The 22360-nt window shown below is 40.1% G+C and overlaps 1 protein-coding gene across 1 annotated transcript in view; it reads left to right on the top strand.

The window, feature by feature from the left end:
- The first annotated feature begins 19183 nt into the window (after positions 1–19183).
- Positions 19184–22360, top strand: part of GRAMD2B (GRAM domain containing 2B) — a 29378-nt gene continuing 26201 nt past the window's right edge. The window contains exon 1 of the mRNA XM_054285874.1: positions 19184–19275. Within this exon, the coding sequence (XP_054141849.1) occupies positions 19184–19275 (92 nt within the window). The remainder of the gene's footprint in view (positions 19276–22360) is intronic.

Raw genomic sequence — 22360 nt, 5'->3', positions numbered from 1 at the left:
TAATGTAATTGTAAAAACAGGTCTACTGTTACTCAGCTCTCAAGGGTGGCATTAACTTCATTAGGTGCTGTTTGTACAATGTGTTAAGTTCCTCATTAGAACATGCACAGAGGTATTTTAGACTAATGAGGCTCTATTGTTATAACCTATCCCTGCTTAATTGCAATTTCTTTATAAGTAGATGATGTGGTGCAAATTCTCCTAAATGGTAAATTTTAACTGATGTGTACATTAAAATAAATCTTCCCATTTGGCTGCAGGCTGTATGCCTATTAGCCTCAGAGAATAAAAAAAATTTTTTAAAGAGAAAACAAAAAATACATGTGTCCAACCACGGACCTCACCCATTTGCAGAAGGGTGCTGCAGACTCCTTCCTTCTCTACAGCCCTACACAGCACCCCCAGATGGGCCCTACAGCTACCAGTGAGATAGAAACATGGAATCATTTAGACTGGAAAAGACCACTGAGGCCAGCACTGCCAAGTCCACCACTAAACCATGTCCTCAAATGCCAAATCTATGAGTCTTTTAAATACCTCCAGGAACGACAGGTTTCAGCTCACCACATCTGTATTTGACAGCAACAGCCTTCATCATCACCCTCAGTTCAGTTGATTCACTGCCTTCTCTCACACTAGAAGAGATACACACCCAGAGGTCAGGATAGTCTTTCTCTCATGGGACCTAAACTGTGCCATTGGAACTGTGCTTGTGGTGATAAAAGGCACAGATGAAGTCACTCAGCTTGCAAATGCCTCAAAAAATACTCTACATAGGACAAGTATATACAGCTAATCATTTGGAATGAAATAAATTAAGCAAATCAAGGCAAAAACAAAAGCAAAATCAAATAAAGCAATATGCAGGCTGCAAGTATGAATTTTGTTTCTGAACAATGTCAATTCTGTGGTCCTCTGTCCTCTTCATGCAGGAAGGATGTCGGGCCTACGTAAATTTAAATCATGACAAATACCAAACCTCCAAGGGAAAAGAAATGCACCTAAGCTTTAGTTCTTTTGCACCGGCAAGGCTCCTTCAAATTGTAATTCCTGGGCAAAAAAGTCTTTTGATTTTAACACAGAAAAAGACAGTAGACAAAGCCATGTCTTTGTATACAGGAATAGAAATTAACCTCTGAAAAGGCATTCAAAAGGAAAAAGTATCTTTTAAAATAGAATATGTCTTTTTATTTCACTTTCAGGAAGCACTATATTCCACAATCACATAAGATTAATCTTATATCTCTAACCTTTCCTCCTACTGTTTGTGTTAAATAAAAATATATGGTAAGAGGTAGAAAGGGACAATATAAACAAGTGGGGGAAAATTCTGCTTGGGACTACATGAAGGCAGTAAACCACCACTTTTCTTATAGAGAAGAGAAAAACAGGTTTGAAGTGCTTATATTTCATGGACCTGTTTACTTTCTTCCTGGCGTAGTCTAATTACTTCCTGAGAAAATCAAAGCAACCAAATCCATGAGTTGTTCAGATCATCCTTATGATTACTGTAGGCAGGTTTCTATCCAGTGAGAGTTTTCCATGTTTCCTACCTGCAAATTAAGTTCAGTGTTGCAGCACAGGGTTGTCTGACAGTGATTGGATCCAAATTCTGATGAAGTTTCCATTCACCTAAGTGGGGTTTTGTATAATACCTCAAATGCCATTCCTGTTTTAATTATTTGCTACATGGATATATTAATAAAGCTGTCCTTGTTGGCTTCCTATAACCATGTTGTTGTTGCTTTGCTGACAGCTGTATTATCAGGTGGTATCTCTTTAATGTTATTATGGTCTTATGCATCTTCTTGGTCCTGCTACTCTAGCTGAACATTGCTGGAATTTGCTATTTTATTCAGTAATGTCTTTGCCAATGCATCTCTTGAGAGGAAGTGTCACTGTACAGTCAGCAATGATATTTTACATGGGACATACCAATACCTCATTTACCAAATGAAGTGTTTAATAAAGCAGAGGTCTAGCCAGGAGGCAGCTAGCTCACCACAAAGATTACAATAGTGTGGATAAGCAGAAATTTCCAACATTTCACAATGCTATTCGCTGAATTAATTTCTTCCTTTCATGTCAGCAGCCGCCAGCTTAGTAAAATAGTTACTTCTCACTCTTAGCAACATTTTCCTCTAGGTTTCTCAGTAATCTTCATCATTAACACAGAACATATGAATACATGACCTGAACAAACTCATCAGATTCAGCTGTGCAAGTAAAGACATTAACATTAGTATTACAGTACTGAAGAGAATAGACCGATTCAAATTTTTTAGTGGACTGATAATACAGCAAAAGTCTATATATCATTTAGAGAATAGGGAACACAGCCATTTACAAAGCTGAATTTATTTAACTTTTTAAAGCATATGCTACAAAGAGCCAGTATTTATTAATATTAATGGTACTTCAGTCAATCAGATGAAGTGGGTTTTTTTCTTCTTAATCACAAACCCAAGTCTCTCACCCAGGGCAACAAACTTGGGGTTTTTGTCTCAGACACTTTTTGTCTTACTTTTTCTTATCAGTCTCAGGTGCTCAAGAATTAAGGCTTGAATTTTTAGGTTTCTGTGTTTCCTTTTGTTAAAAGAAAATTGTGCAAAGTCTCATCTTCTAAGGTAAAGTTGCCTTTCATAACCCCACCACATCTGACTGTCTTCTCCATCACAATGGCTTTCTCCCAAATTCACTGGGCATGTTTCTTTAAAAAGCTTTTGCTGCGTGGAAGGAGAAGCTTCTAAACACACATACGACCCTCCAAAAGTTGAGCATATGGGAGTTCCAGGATGAGGAAGGGAATTGGATGTTCATACATTGGTGTAACTGAAACAGCATCTACTAAGGTGACCACCAAGAGAGGGAGCAGAAAAGACATAGTTTAAAGAGTATGTTCTAACAACAAGTCACTGGCTTCCATAAATATGGACACCGCACCATTGTTTTAATTCCTGTGTACTTCTAGGCATAATTCTTCTATGCTACGTGTTCTTCTATTGCTCTCACTCCACCAGACCAGTGTTCTGTCCCCTTTCTCCACAAATTTGTCTGTGGTTTTACACATAAGTTCTGGTCCCATGCAGCATTCAGAGTAGCACAGGAGGAGGCACAGCAATTCTACGTATCTGCCTGCAGCATCCCATATACTTAACACAGCATTTGCATAAGTTCAAGCAGGAACAGACAGAACTGAAAACTCCCTATATACAAACTGAGTGTTTCTCACTATTGCAAATAAAGCACAGATTAGAACAGATTAAACCCCAGTTCAAGAGGGAAACCAAGAAACCTAAGATCAGAAAAAGGAATGGAATATTGGAAACTAGATATAAAACTTACCTAAAAATGTCCAAGCTGATTTTAGAGTGACCAACATGTGACCCATATTTCTTTCTGGAATTATTTGGAAAGGTGCACTTTTCATATGTCCAGTTGAGAGGAAAAAAATATTATTTTTTGAATAGACTTGATACAAGCAGGAAAAAAAATGAGACAATCCTAATCATGAAAGACAATGGTGGCTCTGAATCAGAGCAGTTGCTTCTGTATATACCACAGAAAACAAACATTATGAGAGCTAAACCCATAAAGCAAGAACTCACCACCCCATTATTCTAGGGATCATAACAGACTAATTATGCAGTCCAATTTACAGGCCAGTAAATTCTGAAACTCAGAACAAACTGATAAAATGACCACTCATTGATTCCCCCACTCCTTACTAAAAAAATCTATAAGCTTTTGTGGCCACATTCTAGCCAAGATGTAAGCTCTTATAAGAATGTACATAATAACATTCACTGCCATCTCAAGTCACTAGTATGACCTTCAGCCACAAGTTCAGCAGCTGGTTTATTGCTCATTTGGTTCATTCCTGGATGGTAATAAAACTGAATGGTTTTTTTCAAAATATAGTTCCTGACATCTCTTTATAAACTGTTTAACAGCATCTCCCTGTATGATCACTTCAACTTGCAATATTTAGGCAGTTTCTTAGCAGTCACCTATCACAAGGCACAAAGTCATCCCTTTTCTCATACTTTCTTTTTCTGAAGTAATTCACTTTATTTCGATGGGGAAAAAAAAACCCACAGTAGTCATAAGGGAAAAAAAAAAGTGTACTTTTTCCCAGATAATTTCTAACCTTTTAGTGACAACTGCTGCAGACTGAAAATAAAATTGTATGAGGTTCAAGGACACTAGCCACATTTTTCCCTCCCTGCCTGCCTATCAGAAATAATTGCAACAGTCCTAGACTCCACAAGATATAGTCTAGCAGATAAGCGATAACAGAGTGTCAGTGACAAAGGTCAGAATTAAAGGGCATAGTTTGATAATTGAGAAAAATAAGGATACACTTGGCCAAATATGAATATGGAGTTCAACAAAAGTAGATTAAAGGAAGAGGAACTCAAGAAATAAAGGGGAAAAGTTGTTTTCATTGTATGAGACAGCAAGAGATAGAGTAAAAAAATTTACTCAAGCTACTGAGCTACCAGTTTCTTCAGAACATGAAGAACAATTCTCTGGGGAGAAGTCCACCTACAGCAGATAGCCACACCATCAGGAGTATCAACTTCTTCCCACACCTGATCCATCGCATCAGAAAGAGAAAAGATACTGGTGTCTGTTAACTACGGCTAAGGGATGTGAAGTGAGCAGCTACAAAAAGTAAGTTCTGTATCTGCCCCACATCTCTATCGGTGACATTTCTGTAGGTATCTAGACCTTCCCTGAAAATATTTATGAATATCAGAAAGACATGGAGTGATCAACTGCTTTTAAATTTGTCTAGTGGTTATAAACTACACAGTTTTCATATCCTTGCATTAAAATAGGGCAATTCCAAAGATTATAATACAGCATAGATCCACACAAAATAAAAATTGCATGAATCCAAGTCTTACAACTTATACAGACACCATCAGGTCAGCCCTTCTGACTACAACTACAACTAACCATCTAGTATTTTCAGCCCTAAAATGATCTCCAAAACAGCTCCAGATCACAGCTGTGCAACACACTACAAATCAATAGTAAACTCAGGTTGTATGGGCCTGATAATGAGGAAAAATCATCTCTTGAGCATTGGTGACAGCAGTACCACCACTGTACCTTCCTGTTCCCACTAGAAATGCATCTCATAGGCCGGCTCCTTTTCATCAATCCAGGGAGTTATTGCTGCAACATTCAAGGCAGATAAGACCTCTTAATAAGCAAGAGCCATGAGAGTCTCAGGGCACTGTCACACAAACCTGTTTTTCTTCACATGGCCATACATAACACTGATTGCCACTACAACAAAGCTCCTGAGGTGGAGCTGGCAGTGTTAGGTCTACGGATTGACTTGATTTACATGAGCCTGTGATGCTGTGCAGTCAGGCCTGAGCTGACCTAAACTAGCTGAGTAACACCAGCTGTGTAGGCAGGAGCATTTGACTCCCCAGCCTAGTCCCTGACCTGGTTAGCACTGCACTAGCATGGCAAACCTAGAAGCACTTCAGCACAGGCATATGCAAGAAGCCATATAATTGCAGGCTGGAAAACACACATTTACCACTTACTATTGTGGTATAGGATGGAAAACAGTAGTTTAGAAGCAGGCACGGTCCCCTGTACGAAACTGCAAAACCTGACTGTTTTGTAGAACAGCAAAGATGCATAAAATTGGAAGAAAGGAATTGTGTCATAGTTTTTTCTTGCTAAGAATGTTCCTGCAATTACTCATTTAGGGAAAAATTCAATTGCCCTCTCACTGTACTTGCTTTTTAACATAGAAAAAGAACACAGTTGCCATTCTGACTCTTAATGAAGGAGTTTCATTACATTTTACTGTACAAATAGATTGCTTTCAAAGATAAATAAGTCATATTAATGATTTACAAGCTCATTATGTCACTTAAGTTTTCTAAGTAGTTCTAAGAATATTTCTTTCTTTGAAAAAGATAAAGACTTTCTATCCTAAGTGAATAGGATACAACACAGCCAAAGCAAATTCTTCTTGTGATTAGAGAAGGGAAAAGCTTCTGTATTTGCTGAAGGTTATATCCCTTGTTTTATGGAAGAGTAATAGAGTACAGAGACTTTGCCTAGTTAGGCAGCTCTATGTTTGTAGCCTGTGATCACACAGGATCATGCACAGACTAACAAAAAGGCTTAGATAGCAGGAAACCAAACATGTACAGCATAATGACTCAAGGAGGCATTAGTTCAGAATCCAAGTAGCTTAAACACAGCTCCTTAAGTACAGGTTTCATGGGGAATACTTAAAGATGATGAAAAGCATATACTTTATTTATTTTCTGTCTTTTTTATTAAAATTCCTCTCACATTTATTCGGAATTTTTGCTTCCAAGGAAGCAGCTGTTTCATCTTTACCTTTCTTAGCTATTATGCTAATGCTGTATTTCAAAAGTGACTGTTTCACACATTTATAGATTTCATTACAATTTGCTTAACACTGATTACAAGCAAATTTTATATTTTAAAAAGTCTAGGTATTTAGTTATGCAAAGAAACCAGAAACAAAGAAATTTAAAAAGAGAAAAATACATTCATTTGTTTAGATGTCTTTGCATCTACCAATAAAACCTGTGGATAGTCCAAATGGATTTGTACTGTTTCACAAGCTGTTCATAGATGCTGAGAACAGAGAGAGTGTATTACATTAAACATCTTTGGTCAGTCTCATAGACAAATCTTCATTACATGGTGGTCCAAGATGAAGTTTAAAAGGATTTTTAAATGCTTTGGATGTTAAATCAGTACTATAACAGGATTTGCAATATAAAGATTTCTGATTATTTCACTCCCTAACCTAATCATTATAGTAATCTTCAACAAACAGAAAACCACGTATGTTTGTAGTTAATGTTTGCCAATTTATGGAAAAACTGGTTAGACAAACTGATTTGTCCAGTTGAGTCCCTGTGCATTGAGAATTAAACGACTACCTGTATTTAAATTAAACTGCAAGGATTTGACTTTTATAGCAGCCACTTGCACACATGTGGACCAACTCATCACTGGAGAAGTGCAATATAATAATTTTGGCATCTTCACAACAGGTAGATGTAGTCATTTCTTAAAAATATACACATTTGTTATTCAAACTTGGACACTTAGAGATAGGTAGATAGATCACAAAGTAGAATTTATGACAGAACATGTTTCAGTTTTAGGCACAAACCTGAAAACAAAACATAATTGGAAATAGAGTTCATGTTTTACACTCCTCAATTCAGCCAAACAAGTTATTGCTATTTATAATGAAATTTCAAAGACATAGTTCACCTAGATTTGATAATTTTTGTTCTCAGGTAAACTTCTGAAGTGCTGCAGATAAAAAAGAAAACTCCCATATGATATCACAACACTACGTTACTCATTAACTGATTTTTAAACTTAGTTTGAGCTGGAGTCACACCAAGACAGCACTTCCTACAGCAGAGAAAGGCTGTGTGTTTCACAGATTGTCCCAGTATTGAACTTACCTAAGTCTGCAGTTAGCTCCATTAAAATGCTGAAAAAAGGAAGCTCCTTGGAGGACTCAGTTTTTCTTTCTGAAAGTCAGAAAAGCTTCCAAAAATCAAGTAATGACGACCCAGCCAGTCCTACAGAGAGCGTTGGATCAGTATTTATAAGGTAAATCCCAATATATTTGAATATTTTGCATGTGCTCAATGATGGGGGAACAGGGTAGCAACAGAGGGCACTGGGACAAGTACACTAACGAAAATACCTAGACAAGGAAGCCTAATACGAAAAGGAAATGCACACAGAGATGGTAATTTCATGTATGCTACTGATTTCACTGGGAAGGGGAGCACTACTGTAAAGGAGAAACTTGTCATGGAGGACAGAAGGGTATTTTTTTCTCATTCCTTATTTATTGACACTGAAATAGGGCTTTGAATGTCTATAACACTATATACTAATAAAACTCAAATTTTAAAGTGACCTCTATAAGGACACCCAAATATCTATAATATTTGAACTCTGTACAAAACAAATGTAAACTTTGTTAGATCAGAGAGTTTAGCAAAATGTTTTCATGTGTGTTTTGGCCTAAAGAGACTTCATAATGTTTATTAAACTAATTTTCAAGATGATGCCACCTTATTCACAAGAAATATTCAAGGAAGTAGAAAACTTACTAAGTGAATTCTGGTAAAGGGTTTCCTGATAGAACATTGCAAAAAAAAAAAAAAATTAGGGGAAAATCTGTTTTCTTACTTTGGAAGGGCAGACTTGTTGAATTGCAAATTCCCGCTACGGTGGAATTCATTGCAATGAGGAGTTCTAGATAATCATGCACATTTTAGGAAGCACAAAAAAATGAAGGAAGGCAATGTCAGAGGGCTACTGGCACTTAGTGCTTATCCTTCCTCCGCTACTGCAGGAGCAACACAAATAAATACTCACTGTACTTATGTCAACCCATCACGAATAAAATAGCTTTAAAAACTATTCAAAATATCATCAGACACTTATTGGTTCTTAATCTGCTTGAAAATTTTTTGCCAAGGGCTGGTCCTGTATGGTGCCAAACAAACCTGAAGAGTGATTTGGAACCTCTACATAGTCTTTGTGTGGATGAATTACATTTCTTTGTGGCTGTGCAAAAATTCTTTATATGGGGTGACAGATCTTATCACTAATTGGGTCACTACTATAAAAGAGCCTGTTGGCCTAATTTTTCTCTTTTGGAATATTATGAGGGCTTTCTAATATTACATCTGCATATCATCCTTTCTTCCAACTCAAATGTCAGAGAGATAATGTCCAACGGTTTGAACAGACAATAGAGAATCAGAAATTTAAAGTTTAATTAGAGATTTCAAAGACTCTTATCTAGAACTTTGAGCTTGTTTTTAAGAAAAAAAATTCCCATGACTTTTCACATGCCTCTTGACCTCATTTTGCATGGGACATAAGTAACATACAGAAGTATTCAGAGGGCGACAATACAAGTTGGTGATTTTTACCCACTTCCTAATTTGGACAATATAAATTTTGTCCTCCTTTCTGTGTCCTGTCCAGAACACTGGGCAGACAGACCTACCTTCTTTTTTATTTACCATTAAATAACCAGCACACAAAACGCTGCCATATATGCTCTGGGGCAATGTGACCAGGCCTTACAAAGAACAGGTCCTTTACCCCAGATTTCTCAATAATCAACCTGCCTGCCAGGTATTGAGTTGTAGGAGCAGGCCTTCTAGAAAACCAGTTTACTCAATTGCTGGTTCAGTAAGTATAATATGATTATAAAACCTTGCTGTGAAACCATACCACTATCAATAGCAAAGATAGAGTAGCAGGCTGCAAATACTAGGCAATCATATAAGGAGGATGCACAACAGCACATAATGAGCTAGATGGACTGAGCTCACACCAAACTTGCTCTTCATGTGTTTGTCACAGTCATGATATTGAAAATGAGCCACATGAAAAATAATGGAAAATTATTTTGGAAAAAGTAAATGCAGGCTCTACATTTTTAGGTACTCCTTTCACACAGTCTTATTTATTTGGAGCATATTTTCTATATATGAAGATTCACCCACAGAGAAAATTTAATGATCCTTCTTGTTCATTCTAATTATTCATGCCCAAGGAGAAAAACTGACTATGTGCCTAAGTTTTTATATACATCTGGTTTCACCTCACTGTAATTGGCATGAATTTGGATGAAACCAGGGAGTTATTAACATTTCATAAAGGGGAGCTCACAGTTTATTGCCATGGCAGCATGCTGCTCCTGACATAGAGCAGAACTGATTTCAGAAGGAAATTGTGCTAAAGCTTGCTGTATTCATATTGTTATTATCTTATTTCTGGAGTCCCATACCTTCTGGGTGGTTTCTCACACGCAGCTCTTTGCAGCAGTGCTGTTCCTGCTGCTTCTTCATCAGGGCTCCTCCAAGGCTCTCCCTGACCAGCCAACCCACTCCTTTTATCCCAGCTACCTCCACGGGCTGCAGCTGCCGCCCAATTAAGGACATCACAGCTGCAGCCCATTTACAATAACCAGAATCGGGGCAGGGTCACTTATACAATACAGAGCTCTTTTACTGCAATACATATATTTGCTCAGGCCCCTATAAAAGCTGAGGTGTCAGCCACACATAATCGATTCAAAATTTGTATTGATAAAAGTACTGGCCCCATATCTTTGCAGCATTTTATCAGCATGAATGTATAAAGTTGTTCTGACATAGAACAAAATATGGGCTAAAAAAACAGGGATCTTCAAGCTCCCATATGGAGCCCATCCCTATAATATGAGTCAATACCCTGTATCCAATTCGCCTAAAATTTAGGAAAATCTTAAGGCTTTTGTTTTTGAATAATCCCCTGAGTGACTCTAGGAAAAAAAAAACCAAACATATTGAACACAAGAAAATTAGCTTTTTCAGCAATTTAGACCAGCAGTTCTGTAAATGTCATAATGCTATGTATGTTTACATCAATCTTAGAAATAATCACATTGCAGGTTATATGTGCAACACTTTAAAAAAAATTCAGCATTGGTCAGTAACACTGCTATCAGGTGAGAGTTAAAAACAATTATTTTTAAATTACAGAACAGTGTTTTTAAAATTACAGAACATGGAGTGGTTTGTTTTCTCACTATCTCATCAAAATGGAAATCAAAAGGGTTGTCAACTCCAGTCCTGACATGGAAGCTCATTTGGTGCACTACAATATACAAATACAGTAAATACAGCACTCGCATTTTGCATCTGTGATCTGGCATTAATATTAACCTATCTTTTGCTTACAACAAAATAACAGAAAAACTCTGTAACAACCAGTAGCAGAAACTTTAGAGATGGTTTTGTTACAGACAGGTATTTTGTTACAGACAGAACAAAAAGGAACCCTACATCCAGATTTCCTCTATGAAGATTTTTTGACGGAAAGCTTTTTTAAAGGAAATTCTGCATTGAAATTATATCCCTCAGAATCCTCCAGTGTACTGCTGTAAGACTGAGGCTTATCTCAGACTAATTTAGGAAGTCATGTTAAAAAGATAGGCACACACCACCTTCTAAAAGGTGTGTTGTTTTTATAGCTCAGTTATGAGCACCTGAAACACTGGCAAGTACCTTGCTGCTCAATGGATTGCATCTGGGCTCTGGCATTCACCATTACTGGCCTGAATATGAAGACATATTTACACTTGTTTTGGTTTCTTTTTCCCCAGAGTAATATAACTCCTAGTTCTAAATAAGACAGAACAGTAACTGTATAAGCACAGTCAACTAGCTTATTATTCTCAGCCCCATCTGAGGTAAAGACTGTGAAAAAACTGAGAGTATGATTAATTCTCTTGTGTTCCTCACTTTAACCTTTCTCTTCTAAAGGTAAGGACAAACCTTTCCTAATCTTCTGGAAAGTCTGGGCACTCTATTTTCTTGTAGAAGATTCAATTTATCCTCAAACAAGTCTGTTTTCATTTTTTTACATACTTAATGTACCATACTGCTGCACTTCAGAGACTGCCAGATGACTAAAGGTTTTTCTCAACAAAATGATCACCATATTTACACATATCATGAATGTTTGCATGCACTTGGGCATATGTGGTTCCAAAAATGACCCACATGTATTCATTTATGATACACAGATTGAGTAATTATATACATGCACACGCCTTATTTATTAGATACACATCATCTGTGTGTATCTAATGAATAACAACATACAGCTGTAGCTGGACTGAAATTTTTGTCCAAGTCATTTCTATACAAAGATGTCGCACTTGGATATTGTCCAGGATTTCCTTGGACATTTTTAATCAAAGGATGACAAACCAAGCTAATGTGACCCATCAGAGTAGAACAAGCAATACTTACATTTATCTTTTTTAGCACAGATGGACAATATATTAAATGAGAATATATATCTCTTTTATTAAAAATGGAAATTTCTTTTTAAATTATAAATGGAGAAAACACGGATTTTGCTGCCATGAGATCTCATACAATCATTTTAAATTACAAGATCTAGGCATCACACAGCATTCTAGTATGTTAATACTGACATTCACGAGGTATCCAGGCCAATATATTGCATGAAAATATGCAAATATGCCATAACTGCTTTTTTTTTTATCATGAGCTAAGAGGAGACAGTGACGTGTTTTTCAGCAAAATGCCAGCTGGCTGAGTGCTTTCTCATAGGTGGCAAAACCAAACTGTTAACACATCACAAGGTTGCTTTTTCCAATATGTAAGAAAGTTGCCATGAACAACTTGGAGTGAGCTGAAGATTCCTTTATTTCAGCGGTTGTACTGGAGGGTTTTTCCATTAACCCTTCATCCCATACTGTTCTTTTGACCACCATGGCACAGTAAGACAGAGTGGTGAGGCTCACAGCATGAAGGGTGTCTTCTGTGACTCTACACAGGTTATTTTAAAGGTAATTGGTCCTAAAATGGCAGTAAATGTGCTGACAAGTACCTGTGCAATGTGTTACATGCTCACTGAGAGGTGGGCTGATACCATATTGCTGATACCCCAGAAGTTTTGGTGGCAGTCTCTCTCCTTTGTCCTGCTGGGTGTTACAGCACAAGTGTAGCATGGTCTCGTTCACCCAACTGTTTCAAGATGGAGCCACAAGGAACAGCCCTGGCATGCTCCTCCATTTGTGATAAACTCTCCAATTAGCTTTCAGCCCAGCTTACCTCATTTGCCCCATGCACTGCCCTGTCTAAAGGGCGGTTCAACCAATACAGTAATCCAGGCTACTTTAAACAAAAACCAGGAAGAGATAGTCAGATAAGACTTTCAGTAAACAGGTCAGAAGAAAGATATTACCTGATATGGATATCTATAAAGTAATCTCAAACTTCTAAAAGCAAATAAATTATTGAATTCTTAATCCAGGCAAGGAACAAGACTCAACTGGCCAAAACTGCTTTTCACTCATTATAAAATCGCACCATTCACTGTGTTCTGGCCCTAGTTATCTTCCACAGACTATTTTGGACCTTGGCTCCACTTATTTTGAGCATACTTCAAGTATGCTGAGTAACTTGAACACTGTTTTTGAATATTCCTGATCGAGTCAGGAGTATCATCAACACCAGCTCAGATCAGGTATGGCTTTGTCTAGCTGAGTCTTGTGCCCTCCAAAGACAGTCTGTAGCCACTCTGGGCAACTTCTTCCAATGCTGCACCACCTTTTTAGTACAGTTGTTTTGTGGTTTTTTGTAGTGTGCATCTCACATGCTGGCATCACTCTGATTTGTGGATGACTTGTGTGTATTCTAGAAATTAGAATTTTTTTTCCCTGTTTCAACATCTTTTCAAACATTTGTGTCTCATACTATCAGAGCTCCTATTTCTATAGTATCCGACATAAGGCTGCTTTACTATCACACTTCAACTACAAGGACTTAACAGGTCTTTCAACACTTAAAGGCTTCCAAAACATTTGCATAGCTTTCACAGAATCCTACCAATGCAGAATATCATAAAGAAAACTGAAGACATATACAATGACCTATTAGGCAAAAGCACTTGTATTCAGGCACTATTGAGGCTGTAGCTCTTAATACATTTTTACACCTGCAAAGACATACAGAAGAACTTTTTACTGAAGAGAAATGTGCTCAAAGCACACAGAATGCTTGTAACCACTTTACTAGTTTTCTGCTTTGTTTCTTTCCAAGGAAGTTTCCTCACATTCAGGCATGCTGACACTTGCCAGAAAAACTGAAAAATACTGTATGAACAGCCACAATGAATGCACTGAAATAAACCTTATGGATTAAGACAGCCTCTAACACTATTTCCAACTAGATTGTCTTTTTCATCATTCAACAGCAATATCCTAGCCATGAATCTCTAAGCATGGGTAGCAGTTCCACTGCTTTTTATACTGACCTCTCCGGTGTGTCTTATTAGGCACTTTTACTGTTTCTTGCTTCATGTCCTTCAAGATATGATTCATAACTATTCTGATAAATTGAGAAAACAGATTGGGAAAAAAAAAAAAGAGCAAAATGCACAAAGGATATGTAGATGGTCAAGATGGCCATACTTAATCAAGTCTTACAATTTGCTGCTGATGTACTAGAGGAGAGCATCTCAGCTAACGTTTATAAAAGCCTCATTAGGTCATACTGCTTGAATACTAAACCTGAGCCAGCCTCACCTGTTGTGAAACACAAAGACTTTACCACAAAATATGACCAGTGGTACCATGTATAGGAAAGATGAAGTGATCTTTTAAACTCCTCTTTATATAACCTTCATAAAACTACTGGTGTTGAGTATGAGGGATCATGCTTCAGAAAACACCTAAACCTACAAGAGACAGTTCATAGAAGAAAAAACAAAAAGAAAAAAAAGGAAGTCCAAAGCCACAATTTATATGTTTTATCTGACACTAGAGATAAAATGAAAATTCTAAGAAAGAATAGACAGGTTTTCACTGTTCTTCATATTTAATGAATAAAGAAGTAATGGCTTTAGATTTAGATTTCACCAACAAGGATTCAAGACCATGTTGTGGATTGAGGACATCCCCTGGACGACAGCAAACACTGGAATTGGTGGCCTGGGCACACTTAGGACTTTTAAGAACAACTGAGACAGGAATCTTGCCAGGAGTGACACAAGAATAGCCGGCCTTAACTCAGGACAGGAAATTAACTCAATGACTCAGTGAGTCTCTGCTTTTCTCTGATTTCATATGTATCATAAATCTTTTTTATTTTGCATTGAAAGTTTTCCCTATTGTTCCATCCCTAATTTTTTATCTTTTGTCCTGTTACACATAATGTTGAAGGTTCTAATTACTGAAAACCCTGAATCCCCTCTAAGGTTTAATATACTCTTCAGAGTAGGAACATGTGAATTTTAGTCTATACAGCATCACCAGTACTGCAGGCATTAAAAAGTAATTAGTAACTTTATAGTACACTACTTTCTGTTTCTCTCCCCAATCTGCCCTTCACCAGTTAGAGAAAAATACAGCCCAGATTTTCTCACAAGGAGTCTGTTTTTGACAGCTTGATCTTCAAATACTTGCTTTACTGTATCTGTATATATGAGCAATTATCACATTACAGTAAAAGGTCCTTTGTGCTTTTCCTTTTTATGTAAGACTTGATCATAATAAAAATGTATGGTTTTAAGTATATTCCACTCACATGAGCAGCCCCACATTTACTTGTTTAATATAAGGCACTGCTCCCTGAATATTCCTGAGAATCCTGGTATTCAGAGCTTTTATCACTCAGGAGAGTCCCCTCTCACTCTGAAGTTGCTGCACCATATACAGTTTGACAGAGCTTGGTCACAGAGTTTCTTTTTCAAATCCTAAAAAAACCCCACAAGCTATAGTCCTGGTTCATTGCTTATTACTTCCACTGTCATTATCAGATAAGAGCAAACTGGACTAAGGACACATTTATCACCAATCTGCCAGAACCAAGTCTCTGACAAGAGTTAAGATATCATTATATGGAAGAAATAACTAAGCAAAGATTCCTTTTTTTACTGTCGAGGCTTTAGGCATCAATTTATTTTAATGTAAGTTTCTTCTGCACTAAATGACTAAGACAGATTTATTTAAATCAGAGAGCTGTGCACACCTTGAGAATGGAGTCAGATGAAACTAAAAGAGAGACTGAGCTCCAGGACCAAGCAACTCCTTCCTAGTTCTTGCACCACTGAGGTGAAGACAGGAACCTCTGGCAATGAATGAACAGAACAGTCAGTGGCAGTGTTTATCTCCTAAAGAGGTGGTTACAGCTGACAGACTGAAAATCTAAGCACTCAAAAGAAAACAAATTTTCTTTATTCAAATATCTAGAAGTCACATTCTCACCTACTAAAAACAGCACTTCTGCTGAACTGCATATAGTTACACAGGAATTATTCAACCACAAGTCTGCCTCAAAATTAGGACTAAATTAACAATTACATTTTTAGTGCAATGAAAAGCCTCCAAAAACAAGATCAGGGGTAGGCAGTCACTTTTCCTACTGATTCCAATCATCCTGTGTATGCCTTGTTAGTGCACATTTACACAATCCCCAGGGTACCTAAAACCTCACACAGGTTTCTGCACCCAAGAAAAGGGCCTGAAGAGACACATGATGCCTTCCCCAGCCCCTTCAGTGCCAGCTTTACTCACAGTCCAGGCAGCTGAAATGGCTCCTATTCTGTTATGGTTGGATAAACAAAATGCTGTTATATTGCCACAGGTTCTATCTGGTGTTAGGAGGTGGGAGAGGCTCTGCAAAGCAGTGCCAAGTGCACTCAGGGGTTCCACAAGGAATAATAGCAGCAATCAATGTTTCACAGGGCCTAACAGGCTGAATAATCTCCCTTGTAAATTACATCTCATTTCTTTTCCACATGTGCCTTGACATTTATATTAAATACTATGTGAACAGTAGTTAATGGTGTCTCCCAGAAATACAGTCATTTTAAATGTCTTCCATTCTATACATCTTAGCATATAGTCTTTAAATTTTCCTGTACTGGAGCCAATTAAACCCACGGTCTCGCAAAAAAATCATACAGCAATCTCACATTTTTTGCAGGATCTGTGTGCCCAAGCAGCTATGGCAGTCTTGAGGCATTTCACCATTAACACCTCCTTTTTATCACTGATTTTCTGAAAGTATTGCAACAATACCTAAAACTTTTTTCTTGTGTGCCCTAAAGACTAAATATCCAAAGGTGATTAATTTGCTTCGTACACTTTTCAATCTGAAATGTACATTAGTATCTATCTCCTACACAGATATTCACTAAAAGAAACCACTCTAGTGTACATATTCTCCCTTTAGCTCATGTGAATAGTCAGTTCTTAGGAAGTTATTGTATTCATAATTTTATTAAAACATGAAAATAGACCTTTGCCTAGACAAGTTACTTTCAACTCTCATCCCAGGATTTTCTCTCCTTTGATTGCTTACTTTAAACCACAGAGTCCATTTAAGCTTTATTAAAACATAATTCATCAAACTGAAACCTAACTTAGTTAACCAAGTAGTAAAGACATTTTTCACAGTTAGTGCCTGCCATGCAAGATAACTTGCGGCAAGTGCTGCCTTAAATCTAACCTTCCTGAGGGCACTCAACTTGTCCCACAGCTCTGCCAGCACAGGCCCAAGGAAACTTGCCATCTACAAGTCCATGGGCCCCAGCAGGATGCACACAGGAGTGCTGAGACAGCTGATGGTCATTGTAGCTATGCTTCCTTATCTTTGAAAGGTCATGGTGATCAGGACTAGTGCCTGAGGAATGAAGAAAGCAAATGTCCCCCCAGTTTTCAAATAAAGTAAAAAGGAGGATGCAGGGCACTATCAGTCAGTCAGCCTCACCTCAGTCCCTGGAAAGGTGATGGAGCACCTCATTCTGGAGGCCACTTCTATCCACAGGGAGGACAAGAAGGTGATCAGGAGTAGTCAGCACAGATTCATTAAAGGCAAATCATGCTTGACCAACCTCATTGCCTTCCACGATGAAACAGCTACATGGATGGACAAGGAGAGAGCAGTGGATCTTCAAGGCTTTTGACACTGTCTCTAACAGGCAAACCCAGGAAGAGTGGACTGAAGAGGAGGACGGAGAGGTGAATTGAGAACTGGCTGAACAGCAGATCCCAGAGTCACAATCAGTGGCACAGGCTCTAGTTGGAGGCCTGTCTGTGGTGGTATCTTCCAAGGTTTGATACTGGGCCCGGTCTAAGGGGCAGAGGCCTCCTCAGCAATTTCACTGACAACACAAAGCTGGGAGCAGTGGCCGATAGCTCAGAGGGCTGTGCAGCCCTTCAGAGGGACCTCAGCAGCCTGGAGAGATGGGCACAGAGGAACCTTCTGAAATTCAGCCAAGGCAAATGCAGGGTCCTGCAGCTGGGGAATAATAATTCTGTGCAGCAGCACAGGCTGGAGGCTGACCTGCTGGGAAGCAGCTCTGAGGAGAAGGACCTGGGAGTCCTGGTGGACAACAAGCTCTCCAGAGCCAGCAGTGAGTCCTTGCAGCCAAGCAGGCTGATGGAATCCTGGGCTGCATTAAGAGGAGCAGTGCCAGCAGGTTGGAGGATGTGATCATCCTCCTCCTCCTCTATTTGGCCCTGGTGAGGTGTCACCTGGAGTACTCTGTCCAGTACAAGGCTCCTGAATACAAGACTAGAAACTCCTGAAGATGTCCAGCAGGAAGGACTAAATTGATCAAGAGTCTGGAGCTTAGCTCCAGTCCTCTCACCTGAGTAAAGGCACCATAGCCTGAAGAAGGTACGACTGAGTGAGGACCTCATCAATGCCAAGGGGACAGAGCCAGGCTCTTTTCACTGGTGCCCAGCAATAGGAAAGGCAATGGCCAGAAACCGATGCAAAGGAAATTGCACCTGAACATGAGGAAGAATTTTTTTACTCTGCAGGTGACCACACACTGGAACAGGTTGCCCAAAGAGGTTGTGGAGTCACCTTTGCTGGACATATTCATGAACTATGTGGACACAATTCTGTGCCACACACTCTCATATAGTCCTGCCTGAACCAGAATGCTGGACCCACTGGTCCCTTCCAACATCACCTATTCTGTGGGTTAGTGATTTTTCTGTGCAAAGCAGCATGGGGGGCTGCTCTTGAGTAAGGAAGCATAACTGCCTACTTGTCTGTTCAAGATGTAAAGCCGCAGATGGAAATACCAGCTAATCATTTCATAAGTTCACCTTAGTAGAACAGTCCTGAAGCCAGTATTTGGACTACTGCCTACTTCCACGACTCACCGGGGAAGCGCGCTGACAGAAAGCAGGGCCGTGGCCACCACCACCTTCCCCCGGGACTGCGTCCGTGTCAAACGGCGTATCTCCTGTACCCCCCCTATAAAACATTAAGGATGGCTTTTGTTGGAGCCGGCGGGAGCCGGTGTCTCACGCGACAGCGTCCCGACTGAATAATTTAAAGCTCGTAAGGGATCGGCCTCACGGGGAGCGAGGCGTCGCATGCCTCACAAGCTCCGCGGCGCGGGCGGCGCCGGCCCGGCCGGGCGGGCCCAACCGGTTTGTGGCGGCTCCGGCTCCTGCCGGCGCGGGCGGCGGCGGGTCCGCCCCGGGGCGGGGCGGCGGGGGCGGAGCGGGCCCGGCCCGCGGGTGGCGGAGTGCCTTGTGGCGGCGGGGTGAGTCCTGCTGCCCGTGCCGATGGTGCTCATGACCGAGCCGCGGTGCGATGCGGAGGAGCCGAGGGCAGCGCGGGCCGCCGGGCGGCGGGACAACAGGGGCGCTCCGCGGCTGTGAGTAGTGCCCCGCCGGAAGGGGGGCTCCGCGCGGGGCTGTGCCCGGGCCGCCCGCCGGGCAGCGCCGGGGCCGCGGGAGCTGCGGGCGGGGCGGCGGGGGAGCCCCGAGCGCTGGGGCCGCGCTGCAGGGGCGTCGGCCTGGAAGTACCCGGGGAAGAGTCACCGAGGGGGCTCCGCCTCCAGGCTGAAGTGAGCGCGAACGCCCACCCCCGCTCGGGCAAGACCCGCGCTCGAGTTCAGCGTTGAACTCCGAAGTTGCAGTTTTAGGAGCAAAGAGTACAAATACTGCTTGTAGTAGTTTCACCCAACAGCCTGAAAATATTTCTGCGCTGTGGGACTTAAATACAGTAATTGTGCTTTATCGCTTATGTTAAAGTGCACGGGCTCCTGTGGGAAGCTGTGATCCTTTCCTCTGGGTGCTAGGAAAACCCAGAACTTTATCGAAAGTTGACAAAGCCTGATACAGGCAAGAGACATTAAAATGGGAGTTCATTCTGTTGTCCCAGAAAGCAGAGGATGTCCCTTCTCAGGAGAAGGATGGTGGTCACTTGCTGGTCCTGGCATGGTTCCCCGCGGGGCCATACCCCTACTCACGTTTCTGCTTTCTAACCTGAGAAGTACCGTAAAAACTGAGCAAGTGAAGAGGTCGGAAATATTCTTCATGAGGAAGAGGAGGCCCTGCTGGCTGGTAAAGGCAGTCTGCTTGGACTAACTGATGGAAAGTAGGGAAGTCAGAGTGCTCAGAGGGGTGGGAGAACTCCCCTGGCGCTGCTGACCTTCCCAGCCTCTGATGATGACTGAGAACGTCCAGAGTTAAAGGTTCACTCCTGCATTGGTCTCTTGCTTCCTGCAGAGGTCCCAAGCTGTTTAGGTGCTTGTGAGCCATGGCAATGACCATCACGTGAAAATGTTGCTGAAATCAAGCAGCTGTCTGTTTCCATACCAGGCTCCCAATTCACATGGGTCTTGGCAGTCCCAAGGACAGTTTTTGAGAAGTTAAGCATCTGTGAAACAAGAAACTAAAACATATGGAGCTCTCTCCTCAAAAGAAATTAATAAGAGTTAACTTTCTCCTATACTGGGATGATTCCTCTTCCTGAAGAACTTTTCTTCACAAATATTTAATCTTAAACAGTTTCCAGGAGAAAGGCAAACAAGTTACCACCAGCTAGCTCTTTCTCTAGAAACAAATCCTGAGGAAAGTCTGTGTTGGTTTTTGGGTTTTCCCCCCAGCTGTTGTATGCATGATGTCTAAGCAGGTGTATTCCTCAAGTATGTAATGTAGTGAAATCTGTTGCCAGAAATAACTTGCTTGCTGGGAATCAGAGTGTCTTCTAAGTGTCCTTTATCCTGTGTGGTGTAATCACATCAGTGACTTCACACTACAAATGAAACATAAGTCCCAGACCTTCACTACAGTCTTCTGACTTCAAGCCTTGGATCCTGGTCCCTGCATAGAATTATGCCAGTGAACCTAATGAAATTTTTCAGGTATGCAAGATGTGTATCTGATTTTTCTCTTGAAAACAGAACTAGGAGTCCTAGGTAGTATATGGGGAGCTCGATCTGGGAGGTATTGAACATGCACAGGTAACTGACCATCTGTTTTGCCCCCAGGTGTTTAGTCTTTCAGTCCTTCATCAGTTAACAGTTTTAGAAGCAAGGTCAGTCTTAGCCAGTGTGATAAACAGAGAAGTCTTACTCACTATGACTCTCTAGCTTTTTTTAGCTATCAATTTTTGCTGTTCAGTAGATGTCGTGCAGGGAAGAGCTAGGCGGTCTGTTACACTTTAAGATACAGTGTTCAGCAATAGTAGCCTGACAGCAGGAGGGTGAAAAGACTGGGAGAGAAAAAAAAAAATTGAAAAGATTGTCTTAAACTAGAAAATTGTTGAAGCATTTCCTCTTTGGAAACAAAGTTGGAATTTCTTTTCCAGCCCCATTTTACTGAGAAGCTTGTCTGAGAAACTCTTGTGTTCATTTGATTGGGAGTTAACCTCACAAACCATGTATCTTTGGTTTGACTAACGTGAAGTTACAGGGGAGATTGTTCAGATCAAGAACAGAAGCATGGCTTTAATTCAGCTAGAAGTGAGATTGCTAGAAGTTGAATTGTTGAAGATTTGGTATTAGAAGATGTTGTACATAAGTGTATGTGGATTTGGTGGAGTTTCATTCCCCTCATGTACTTCCAAGGAACAATATGCAGCTAACAGAGCTCATGATGACCTCTATTTGCAAAAAATATTAGCGGGATTATAGAGGTTTAGGGAGTCTTTAGTGTTTTCCAAAGCTCAGTGGGAAGAGAGATTCATATGTGTAAAGAGATTTATGTACCTGTACTTCCTGGAGGTATGCTTACAATGTTGTTCAATTTAGAGATGAACTTCATAGCTTACTACGCTGCTGGTGCCATAAAGGCTCCTTGGGGGATAGATGCATCCAAAGGACTGAAGCTGTAAAAGTATTTTGGGTTGTTTTGGTTTTTTGTGTTTTTGTCAGGGTTTTCTTGGATTAATTTTTCTTAAATGTTTCAAGATTAGAAGCTTCAGAGTTCATATTTATCCAACAGTGATTCAGAAGAGTTAAGTACTTTCATACTGATTCAGAAAATAGCCTACTCTGGCATATTTAGTGATACTTACACATTTGCAAAGTTTCTAATAGAGCTCTGAGTTGTAACCCCAAAGATAATACTATGAGGAAGATGGGCACTGTTATTATGCAAACCCAAAATAGTGATGTGCCAAAAGTTTGTCATTATGTGGAGTTGCTTCCAAGCAAATAAAAAATTTGTGGATGGAAAAAAACTTTCCGAGTGGAGCTCCCTAACCATTACCTCCTGATGTGGCCTTGGACCAAAAAGGAGTTAACCCTTGCACTGTATTTAGAGATTTTTTTCTTTTTTTTCTTTTTTGAGTGGGGTGTGGTTTTTTTGTGGTGGCACTGGGCCTCCCATAGAAGCTGTCAGCCTTATTTCAGGGACAGTAGGTGGAACAGATGTTTGAGAATTGAGAACTGAAAATAAGAGTGTGGCACATTAAGGAGGAATGGCAGAGGAGTAATAGCAAGTAGTTCTCAT

This window comes from Melozone crissalis, unplaced genomic scaffold (assembly GCF_028551555.1).
Source record: "Melozone crissalis strain CALT ecotype California unplaced genomic scaffold, PUWL_Pcris_2 ptg000005l_1, whole genome shotgun sequence".
Classification (NCBI taxonomy): Eukaryota; Metazoa; Chordata; class Aves; order Passeriformes; family Passerellidae; genus Melozone; species Melozone crissalis.
Note: the sequence above shows the minus strand (reverse complement) of the source record. Positions and strands in the feature narration are given on the sequence as shown.